At 42.6% G+C, this 12,506-nt stretch overlaps 1 protein-coding gene across 2 annotated transcripts in view; it reads right to left on the bottom strand.

Moving 5' to 3' along the window:
* niban2a (niban apoptosis regulator 2a) overlaps positions 1-12,506 on the bottom strand; it is a 140,116-nt gene that overhangs the window by 84,020 nt on the left and 43,590 nt on the right. The window contains exon 5 of one of the 2 annotated variants that reach the window (XM_060935555.1): positions 10,156-10,323. The exons of the other annotated variant lie outside the window; for it this stretch is intronic. Within the exon in view, the coding sequence (XP_060791538.1) occupies positions 10,156-10,323 (168 nt within the window). The remainder of the gene's footprint in view (positions 1-10,155; positions 10,324-12,506) is intronic. 2 annotated transcript variants of the gene reach the window in all.

Genomic DNA, 12,506 nt, shown 5'->3' with positions numbered 1-12,506 from the left:
TTCCACTTGGGCAACGGGCAGGTGCGTCCCCAAATTAATAAGACGGCAGCGATTGCGGCCTGCCCGAGGCCCAAGACCAAAAAGGGGGTGAGACAGTTCCTGGGGCTGGCTAGCTATTACCGTAGGTTTATACCTAATTATTCGGACATCACCACCCCGCTGACTGATCTCACTAAAAAGGGGGCACCAGATCCAGTCCAGTGGACGGAGCAATGCCAGCGGGCTTTTTCTGAAGTGAAGGCTGCACTGTGTGGGGGGCCACTTTTACACTCCCCTGACTTTTCTCTCCCCTTTGTGTTGCAGACCGATGCGTCGGACAGAGGGCTGGGGGCAGTTTTGTCCCAGGAGGTGGAGGGGGAGGACCGCCCCATCCTGTACATTAGCAGGAAGGTGTCAGTGCGTGAGGGGCGCTACAGCACGGTCCTCGCCCTCCGTTACTACCTGCTGGGGCGCCCTTTCACCCTCTGTTCGGACCACGCGCCCCTCCAGTGGCTCCACCGCATGAAGGATGCCAACGCGCGGATCACCCGTTGGTATCTGGCACTCCAACCCTTCAATTTTAAGGTGGTCCACAGGCCGGGGGCACAGATGGTCATGGTGGACTTCCTCTCCCATCGGGGGGGGGGGGAGTCGGCTACAGGCCAGACGGCCGCCCGGCCTGAGTCGGGCGGTGGGGGTATGTGGCAGCGGGGGCGTGGTCAAGCGCCGGTCTGTGACAGGAGGGCGGAGTCAGGGAAGGTAAGTGGCAGAATCACTACACCTGACGGCAATTAACCTGTGTTTGTGTGTGTCTTCCCAGTGACCGCGCCCTATTTAGGGAAGGAGAGCGGAGAGCAGGGGAGCTCATCGCCGGACGAGACGCTAGTCTGTGCCTCTAGTCACCGAATAAAACGTTGTTAAGACTGAAAAGTTTGACAATAAAAACCATATACGAACCTGATCTCTGTCCTGCCGTCCTCTGTGCTCCACCCACGCCTAGCGAACCGCTACAATAACATGACGTGATCATGCTAAGCAAGCATAGTTCATACCTTCTTATGCCAAATCTACCAAGTTTCAGATAATGTAGTGATCAAAACCAGTGAAACGAACATGATATTTTTGTTCAGTTCTGCTATTTTTATTACTACAGTTAAAGAAGACATTATACAGTAGATGCAATGTATCCATAATTCGAAAAAAAAAATTTACATGACCCAAATTTTGTTTCTACTTGCAGTGTCTTGCCTTCAAACACCTATCTGAGTTACAGAAAGAGGAACGGCGCCATTTCAGAGCTTGTGCTCTAATATCCGTGATCTCATGAAAAAGTCGGAACATACACCCTGTGGATGGTGATGGTGCTCCTGTAACAGAGCCCAGGTTTTAAGACAGGAACATGAGTGAGTTCAGATGGGAAAAAAGAAATCTGGGTTTCTCAAAATGGACAGAATGAGAAAGAGAAAGTAGACATTGGGAGAAAGTCAAACAGCCTGGAATATACAAAAGCAAGGGGAAAACAGAAGGATGGAGTTGTAGGTGGTCTAACACAAGGCTTCGAGAGAACCAGGGTCTAATTTATTCATACAGCAAACGTGTAGGTCGCATTCAGGCTTTAATTACTGATCAAAGCCTGTGTCAGAAAGCCTTTAATTTTGTTATAGAGAAATATTTCTAGGTGCACATGGCAGAGTGAAAGAGCAAGATCAGAACAGACATGTCACATCTTACTGAATAATAAAAAGCTAAACTTTTTAATTTAATACGGTGCAAGCAGTTACAATATGAATATGAAGGGAAGCCATGGCCTCAAGGTTAGAGAAGTAGCTTTGGGACCAAAAGGTCACCAGTTTGATTTCCTGGACCAGCAGGAATTATTGGGTTTCACGTGACGTGACATCCGCCACATAAGTGATTCAAAACTTTAGCTGGTGGTCTACCAAAGCTCAGTTGACAAAGCGTTTGTACAGAGAAGGTACACTGGTCGCATGAAAAATGCCTTACGCTTGCGTTGTTTTAGGTTGTTCGAATCGATCAAACCGTCAAACTGATAAAAGTTTCTTCAGGGTTCCCTGTGAACTCATAAAAAAGGGTGAACAAACACAGGATTTCACAAAAAGACATCGAGAAAGGTAGATTTTGAACCTCTCACTGAAATCGAAGGAAACCGAATCGAAGCACGCTCGAGTTTGCAGTGATCACTTGGTGAAAGGTTTGTATTTCCCTCTCAGCTACGTCCTTAGTGTTTTCCAAGTACTTTTCTTGCTATGTGTCGTTATTTTATGGTACTTTTTTTAGTCACGAAGCGCTAAAGTCCCCAGCTGTTTCTTTGTTTACTCCTCACAAAGTCCATATACATGAAGGTCGCGACAAAATTCTTACCCAGCCATACAGTTACAATGCGCCGTGATGACTTCTTCTCCGTGTTGTTTAACTAAGCTCCAGGTCTTTAAAGGGGTTTCTGATGATCTTTGTGAATATTTTACCTGAGAGATAAGAGCCAACACAAGTGAGAATCAAGCGAACTGTTGTTTGTTTACACTTCAACTTGCAGCGCTTCGTTGTAAAGACGAGAACAATAAGCTTTAAAAAAAATACTTACATGGGCAAAAACAATACAGGATTCATTCGGCAGCGACCTGACATTTGGTAGGTCCTTTACCCAGCCACATATAAAAAAAAAAAGTCGTAAGCCTCCATACTCTTCCACGCTTTCATCTGTTTTGCGGTGTAGAAGGACGTCTGCAACACCAGATAGTTCGAGATGTCGGGGAACTCAGCTGAAGGGTAGTTTTCAAGATCGTATGACAAATCCTTCTTTCCCAGACTGTAAGGATCTAATTCCATTGCACATAGCAATCTTCTGAATATATCTAAAGCAAGCAGTGGCGTCTGGATTACGAGCATATTCTGATAAGTTATCCCTAGTTGTTTGCACTACCGCAGCTGTTTTAGTTTGCTAGACCACCAGCAGTTTTACCGGAAGTGAAATCGCTAAGAAAAGTCACGTGACTGAAACCCAAGAAGGTGGTGAATAAAGTGCCCCTGAGCAAGGCACCTACGGTAACCCCCAACTGCTCCCTAGGCTGCTCTGGGTGCGTTGTACGTCGCTCTGGATAAAGGTGTCTGCTAAATGCCATTAATGTAATGTAATTATCAATGAGGCTAACTCAAATAGCCACTTTTTACAACCACGGTGAGCAGAAAAGCATCTCTGAAAGCACAACACATCGAAACTTGAGGTAGATTTGCTACAAGAGCAGAAGACCACATCATGTTCCACTCCTGTCACTCAAGAACAATGTGAGCACAAACTCCCTGAAAGTATACAGCTGAAGACTGAAAGATCTTTTTGAGCAGTCGAGTGGTTAATTGCGTTCATTGAGTTACTATAGCCTTCCTGTCAGCTCGAAGCAATCTCTCTTCTGACCTCCCTGAATGAGCACAGGTACAGGTGTTTCTATTCTTATAAAACAGTATTCTGAAATCCTGTATAACACATGTAACGTAATCACCTTTGAACCCATGCAGACATGGGCAGAACATACAAACTCCACACAGGAAGGCCCCCATCAGCCACTGGGCTTGAACCAGGCGACAGTGCTAACCACGACACACCACCATGCTGCCAAAAAAAGTGACTAAACAAGCCAAATAAAAACGTGACGATGCAAACATCCATGAATTTCCACCTACACTCTTAGAAAATAAAGGACATCGTTGTACCTCTAGTGGTACAACAGCTGGTCACTGGGGCAGGACCCTTTAATTTGTTCCTTTTATATACTGCTTGGGAACATCCATCCCTTATATGTAGCCGCTTGTCCTGTTCTACAGGGTCACAGGCAAGCTGGAGCCCATCCCAGCTGACTATGGGCGAGAGGCAGGGTACACCCTGGACAAGTCGCCAGGTTATCGCAGGGCAAACAACCATTCACACCTACAGTCAATTTGGAGCCACCAATTAGCCTAACCTGCATGTCTTTGGACTGTGGGGGAAACCGGAGCACCCGGAGGAAACCCACGCAGACACGGGGAGAACATGCAAACTCCACACAAAGGCCCTCGCCGGCCGCTGGGCTCGAACCCAGGACCTTCTTGCTGTGAGGCGACAGTGCTAACCACTACACCACCATGCTGGCTTGGGAACATATACAGTGGGGCAAAAAAGTATTTAGTCAGTCACCAATTGTGCAAGTTCTCCCACTTAAAAAGATGAGAGAGGCCTGTAATTTTCATCATAGGTATACCTCAACTATGAGAGACAAAATGAGAAAAAAAAATCCAGAAAATCACATTGTCTGATTTTTAAAGAATTTATTTGCAAATTATGGTGGAAAATAAGTATTTGGTCAATAACAAAAGTTCATCTCAATACTTTGTTATATACCCTTTGTTGGCAATGACAGAGGTCAAACGTTTTCTGTAAGTCTTCACAAGGTTTTCACACACTGTTGCTGGTATTTTGGCCCATTCCTCCATGCAGATCTCCTCTAGAGCAGTGATGTTTTGGGGCTGTTGCTGGGCAACATGGACTTTCAACTCCCTCCAAAGATTTTCTATGGGGTTGAGATCTGGAGACTGGCTAGGCCACTCCAGGACCTTGAAATGCTTCTTACGAAGCCACTCCTTTGTTGCCCGGGCAGTGTGTTTGGGATCATTGTCATGCTGAAAGACCCAGCCACGTTTCATCTTCAATGCCCTTGCTGATGGAAGGAGGTTTTCACTCAAAATCTCACGATACATGGCCCCATTCATTCTTTCCTTTACATGGATCAGTCGTCCTGGTCCCTTTGCAGAAAAACAGCCCCAAAGCATGATGTTTCCACCCCCATGCTTCACAGTAGGTATGGTGTTCTTTGGATGCAACTCAGCATTCTTTCTCCTCCAAACACGACAAGTTGAGTTTTTACCAAAAAGTTCTATTTTGGTTTCATCTGACCATATGACATTCTCCCAATCCTCTTCTGGATCATCCAAATGCTCTCTAGCAAACTTCAGACGGGCCTGGACATGTACTGTCTTAAGCAGGGGGACACGTCTGGCACTGCAGGATTTGAGTCCCTGGCGGCGTAGTGTGTTACTGATGTTAGCCTTTGTTACTTTGGTCCCAGCTCTCTGCAGGTCATTCACTAGGTCCCCCGTGTGGTTCTGGGATTTTTGCTCACCATTCTTGTGATCATTTTGACCCCACGGGGTGAGATCTTGCATGGAGCCCCAGATCAAGGGAGATTATCAGTGGTCTTGTATGTCTTCCATTTTCTAATAATTGCTCCCACAGTTGATTTCTTCACACCAAGCTGCTTACCTATTACGGATTCAGTCTTCCCAGCCTGGTGCAGGTCTACAATTTTGTTTCTGGTGTCCTTTGACAGCTCTTTGGTCTTGGCCATAGTGGAGTTTGGAGTGTGACTGTTTGAGGTTGTGGACAGGTGTCTTTTATACTGATAATGAGTTCAAACAGGTGCCATTAATACAGGTAACGAGTGGAGGACAGAGGAGCCTCTTAAAGAAGTTGTTACAGGTCTGTGAGAGCCAGAAATCTTGCTTGTATGTAGGTGACCAAATACTTATTTTACTGAGGAATTTACCAATTAATTCATTAAAAATCCTACAATGTGATTTCCTGGATTCTTTCCCCCTATTCTGTCTCTCATAGTTGAAGTGTACCTATGATGAAAATTACAGGCCTCTCTCATCTTTTTAAGTGGGAGAACTTGCACAATTGGTGGCTGACTAAATACTTTTTTGCCCCACTGTATGTAACATTTTGGCCCTAAAAAGCTACACATAGTTATCCTGAGGTCCAATAATCAGCCCTAGGGGATACATTAGTGTAGATTGTACCTTGAAACAGAAATGGACCCCTACTGTACCCCTGTTTCTGACAGTGTATATCATTCGCAACATCAAATTAATGACGACAGGGTGTTCGATTTAACTCGAAACAATTTTACCTTCAGGGAGATGGCGCATGGAAAGACACTGTCTGAAATCTAATTCAAAATCTAAAGCCACTTGTCCTATAACTTTGGGATTGTATTCACATTTTTTTGCATACCTATACACCTAATTTGACCTGTGAACAACTTTCAGCGAAAGAACCACGGATATAAATAGAACCTATTTGAGTTATCACCATGTGCTTTTCATTCAAAACAAGTTCCTTCGAGTTTTCTCATATGGTCATAGATTGTATTGCATTAAAGGATTCCACACTTTTACGTAATGACACAAACAGGTGCGCACACACACACACACACCCTGTTTTATGTTTTGAACAATGCCAGCGATGTAGAACAGAGATGATTCGTGAGGGTGTAGCTGTGACAATGGCTGATAAAAGTAGTGCTTTAAAGAGGTGTGCTGGGAGAATCGCAGTGTAGAATGCTAAAGACGAGATGAACTAGACAAGTACAACGAGTTAGAAAGCAAAAGGATAAGACTATGAGCTATGATGGCATGGATGAAGAAAGTAGACAGCATAATTATACAGTACGTGAATATAGTATGCTGAGATATTGACCCCATTTTTACCTAGAGGTGCCAGTTTATTATGTCTGTATTGAACCCCGTTACGATTTTAGGACAAACTGGAACGCCAACTGCCTGACCGCACTAATGCTCTTGTGGCTCAATGGGCAAATCCCAGAGCCACGCTTGAAAACCTAGTGGAAAGCCTTCCCAGAAGAATGGAGGTTATGAGGACAGCAAAATGGAATGCATATATGAGGGGAAGTCAAAAAGTTCTAAGACAAATTGAAAAAAACCCTTTATTTATGGAAATAACAAAGCTATTTCTCTACATATCCTCCATTTAAGTCTAAACACTTCTGCAAGAAGTGTTTCCATCGGAGAATTCCTTCTTTGTAGAATTTTGGGGGATGTCTTTCGAACCAGGTCACAACCTGCTTCTTTGCCTCGTCTAAGGACTGAAATCGAGTTCCTTTCAAATGTTCTTTCAGTTTTGGGAAAAGAAAAAAAAATCAGGTGGTGCAAGATCAGGGCTGTAAGGAGGGTGTGGAAGAATTTCCCATCGAAATTCACGTAAGATAGCCCTAACAGTCTTTGCTGAGTGTGCCGGTGCGTTATCATGATGGAAAAGGATTTAACAGTGCAACTTTCCTCTGCGTTTTTTGGCCAGTGCAGTCTTCAAATTTTGCAAAACTCCTTCATAATAGCTAGCAGTTACTGTTCTACGATAAAATCCATCCATCCATTATAGCCACTTATCCTGTTCCACAGGGTTGCAGGCAAGCTGGAGCCTATCCCAGCTGACTATGGACAAGAGGCAGGGTACACCCTGCACAAGTCACCAGGTTATCGCAGGGCTGACAGAGAGACAAACAACCATTCACACTCACGGTCAATTTAGAGCCACCAATTAGCCTGCATGTCTTTAGGGGAAACCGGAGCACCTGGAGGAAACCCACGCAGACACGGGGAGAACATGCAAACTCCACATAGAAAGGCCCTTGCCGGCCGCTGGGCTCGAACCCAGGACCTTCTTGCTATGAGGCGACAGTGCTAAGCACTACACCATCGTGCCACCCCTTTCGAGAAAATCAATTAGGATTATTCCTTCTGAATCCCAGAAAACTATCGCCATAACCTTTTGAACTGATCTCTCTGCTTTGAACTTCACAGGCCCAGCTGTTCCTCTTGGTAGCCATAGTTTTGATTGAATTTTGCTTTCTGGGTCATATTGGTAAATCCATGTTTCATCTCCAGTGACACACTGTTCAAAAAATTGGTTTCATTTGCTTCAATTCTGGTCAAAAGTGCTAAAGATCTGACCATTCTTTGAGCCAGTTGATCCTTGCACAACGCTTTAGGGATCCAACGTGCTGAATGCTTACTCAGACCAAGATCTTCTGTCAGAATTGAAAAAGCTGAACCATGCGACATTCCAATTTCATTGGCGATTGCTTCAACTGTGATTCGGCCATCTTCTTCCACCAGATTCCGCACGAGCTCAACTTTTTGTTCATTTTTTGCAGCGGAACGCCTTCCTTCCCTCGGGTCGTCTTGGCACTCTTCCCTACCCTCCTTAAAGCACTTAATCCAAGCATAAACAACAGCTCTAGATGGTGAAGAGTCCCCATAAACCTGTTGCAAAGCTTCAATAATTTTAACAGGTTTCCATTCAAGTTTGGTTAAAAATTTGATGTTTGCCCTGATTTCAAAATTGTTCATTTTTGAGGGTTGAAAAACCTGATCAAATAAAACGTAACACAGCTCAATGCTTGACAAAGATACAATGATAAAACTTGTCAAAGCTGTTCGAGACGCCGGAGAGACGTGTCTTACCATGTTTTAGTTATTAAAATCGGACACCTTTTGAAATTATAACATCTGTCTTAGAACTTTTTGACTTGCCCTCGTACGAGTGTTATGGTCAGGTGTTCACATACTTTTGGCTATAGAATGTATGTGTGTATTTTAGAATTACTCTATGTTGGGCATGGAGGACCTGGGTTTGAAAGCAGCTTTGGTTTTCAAATGTGGATTTGAAAGACAAATATTTAAGTTATTCCACAAAATCGAGTCGTATATGAGCTGATAGCTGACGAGGGGCGTAGTGCCGAGTTGGCTATAACTCATGTACGACCAGATTGAGTGTAATAACTGTTATATCCACATTTGCTGGATTTTGAGAAACAGAGCATTTTTATTTTTTGCAAATTCAATACATAAATTTTTACACAAAGCGTCCGACAAAATCATTTCCACTTAGAATGTAAACAAACCGGCGAAATGGCAGTAGCAATTTGTGAAAAATGCTATAATAATAATAATAATAATAATAATAATAATTCATGAAAAATAAAAAAGATACGTTCTTACCATCAAATACTTTTATTCCATATTTTGTTGCTTTTTTAATTTTTTGGGTTTTGTTTTCAAGTAGAGTTTTTATTTCGTCCTCAGTTGGTTCAGTAACACGCTCCGCGATTTTGTTTTTCTCTCCTCACGGTATATGAGCCGATATCCTAGTAGTAGAGTAGCCAATCAGAGCGCGCGATTGCTCATATCCAGTGAATGTGGATAGAATAAATTTAGATATCCATACATATCCAAAAATCCAATATATATCAATCAATCATCGCGCAGACCTCCTGAACAAAGTTTACACCTGGAATGTTTATGGGTCTTAAAGGTAAAATCCAACTGAAATAACTTGTACAAGGTCTTGAGGGGCATCCAAGATTTATTTTGTATTGAAATTCTCTTTTAAAATGGTCTTTGGTATTTTTCACTTTGGTTTCCTGCATTACACACATTGCTATTCGACTTTGCACTTATACTGAAGAGACATCTCATCTCATCTCATTATCTCTAGCCGCTTTATCCTTCTACAGGGTCGCAGGCAAGCTGGAGCCTATCCCAGCTGACTACGGGCAAAAGGCGGGGTACACCCTGGACAAGTCGCCAGGTCATCACAGGGCTGACACATAGACACAGACAACCATTCACACTCACATTCACACCTACGGTCAATTTAGAGTCACCAGTTAACCTAACCTGCATGTCTTTGGACTGTGGGGGAAACCGGAGCACCCGGAGGAAACCCACGCGGACACGGGGAGAACATGCAAACTCCACACAGAAAGGCCCTCGCCGGCCCCGGGGCTCGAACCCAGGACCTTCTTGCTGTGAGGCGACAGCGCTAACCACTACACCACCGTGCCGCCCTACTGAAGAGACATATTATCTTATATAATATAATATTATATAAGATAACAAGACAGCAATGCAGCAGCACTTTAGTCCTTCAGTCTGTCCAGGTCTCTCACCTCCTCATCTGTGCACTCTGCTCAACAAGATCAGGATCCAAAAATTCAACTTTCATGCCAAGACTTCCATCAGTGTCATCTTAAAGATCGCATACTAGCCGAACCTAGTTTCTATTGTAGCTCAGTACATGTATCATATAGCAGCAGTGCATTCTAGATATTTCAGTCCATCTATCTCCACTACTTCTACATTGGATTACCATGGCATTGAAGTTGGTCAGTAGGAAAAGAAGCTCTTGCGCCAACAGTGATTGAACAGTGAATGGTGAATTTATTTTGGGTTGAAAGAACTGGAATCAATGCATCCCTGCTCAAGACACATGAAACAACCAGGTGCAAAACAGAATCTTTAAGCGTGTGTATTCTTACAGTAACTCACCATTGTTGGCGTGTCTAACGCAGTCCTGGAAAACGGCAAGCCATTTCTTCTGCTCTTTCTCAGTCCTCACACTGAAGTAGCGATGGCGAGCATATGGGTGCCACAAGATCAACAGAAAGCTGGAGGCACATTTTAGAAATGGAGAACTTTCTGGTTTCGCCTTTGGGTCTAAAGTCCAAGCAGAATATACAACACGTTAGGCTGGATGGCTAAAGTATTGGCTCAGTGATTAAGGCTATGGCTACTGATCAGAGGGTAGTGAGTTCAAGTTCCAGCACTGCCAAGCCACCACCAATGGGCCCTTGACTGCTTGGTTGTATTCTGTCTCCACTGTAAATCACTTTGGATAAAAGAATCAGCCAAATAAACTAATTTAAACTTGCACAAAAGGAACCTAACTTTGATCCACTATTTCCAGCACTTCTTAGTTATGTTCCTACTCTATTACATCTATAACACATATCATTAACTTTACTCCAGGTTGTGTTTTTTTGATTAATGCTTGATTTTCTCTGTTATTACAACATTCCCTGCTCTCGCTAGATTATATTTTTGCTGGATTAGCCCCTAAAAGACTGACTCTTTCTCATTCTAAAAGACTTGTAGCAAGTCAGCTATCTTAGTTAACTGTTAAAGGGGCCAGCTCACCCTTCCCAGAATCCGTTGTTGTTGTTGTTTTTTGATAGACAGGCCACTGCGTTTTGAAAGCATGTGACTGCTACGTTCTTAGCATTCTGTGTAGCAAAACCTCCACAAACTCACTGTTAGCCCTTTGATGCAAAACATATGCACACCCCTTCTAATGCACAACATGGGTCAAAAATGACCCGCATTCATTTTCCAGGTTATTTCATGCTGACTGAGTTTTTCTTTGCTCTATCTTTTGAAATCAATTTATTTTATGATTGAATATTCCAAGTATTCTTTAAATATCTTGTTTTTAATTACCACAAATCATTAATTTAATTTTTTCTTTCCTACTTTATGAACAAAAATACTTTTTATATTACTACACATGGGCCATCCAAGTGTGATTTAAAATTAAATGTCTTAATACTATAATAATAATTTGTTTCAAGTAATTACTTTAGCAGTGAATGGGGCCAGTTATTTATTTATTAACTATGTAGTTAGCTAAGCCAACTACAATACAATTAGCTAACTAAAGTAGAATATGTCAACAGCTCGGTAGCTAATAGTAATTACTTGTAACTTTCTGACAAGTAATCTACTCACTCTCAAGGTAACCTAAACATAATCAATTTTTTTCTAAGGTAATGTTAGAACAATTGAAAAACATTACTTCCATGTATTAGATGGGCAAAGGGCGCTGTGCTGAGCTGTGAAATGTCTGACACAAGCACAATTCACAGTTCCCACCAAACGCTGGAGTAAACGCATGCGGGTCGGTTCTGACCCATGTGTGTAAACGTGATGTAGAATTACAAAAGCTGTGCTTGTTCATAACTTAAGAAAGGAAAAATAAAAATGATGATTTGTGCGAAACAAAAACAAGATATTTACTGCATATTTGGAAAAGTAAATGACAAAATGCATTTATTTCTAAAGTATATCATAGAAACACTCAGCCATACATGAAATAACCTGGAAAATGAATGCAGGTCGTTTTTGACCCATGTTGTGCATTAGAAGGGTAGTGATACAAAAAGGGTTTTTATTCAAAAAGTAAGAAAGGAAAAAATAAAATAAAGATGTATGATGATCAAAAACAAGTTAATTGAGGAATACCTTGAATACTGAATGATGGAATTAATTTATTGCAAAGATATAGAAGATAAAAACTCAGCCCGGTCACTTTTGACCCATGTTTTGCATCAAAGGGTTAGTGATCCCTTCGAAACCCGTCTCAAACTTTTTCTTCATCTAGACATATGTGGAAGCTTTGAATGATAACTTAAAAAAACAAAAAACAAACAAAAAAAAACCCTTATCTTTGCTTTTTCTTCATGGCCGCCCAGTTCGGGTTCATTCAAACAGAATAACCATGCAAAAACGGAATGGATTGGTTGAAAGAAATTAAAGGGGACAGATTATGAATAGCTCACTTTTTCAGTGCCTGTACACATACATTTGGGTGTCTGGAGCTCACCAACTAACAAACTCTGAAATAAGACAGTTAGTTTCTTTAAGGCTGTCCATTTCAGAAAACATGTGCTTCAACAAGCTGTTCAGATTTGGCTCCCATTAGAATTAATCATTAGACTACCTGATGGGGGGCGGCACGGTGGTGTAGTGGTTAGCGCTGTTGCCTCACAGCAAGAAGGTCTGGGTTCGAGCCCCGGGGCCGGCGAGGGCCTTTCTGTGCGGAGTTTGCATGTTCTCCCCGTGTC

Source organism: Neoarius graeffei, chromosome 12 (assembly GCF_027579695.1).
Source record: "Neoarius graeffei isolate fNeoGra1 chromosome 12, fNeoGra1.pri, whole genome shotgun sequence".
Lineage (NCBI taxonomy): Eukaryota > Metazoa > Chordata > Actinopteri > Siluriformes > Ariidae > Neoarius > Neoarius graeffei.
Note: the sequence above shows the minus strand (reverse complement) of the source record. Positions and strands in the feature narration are given on the sequence as shown.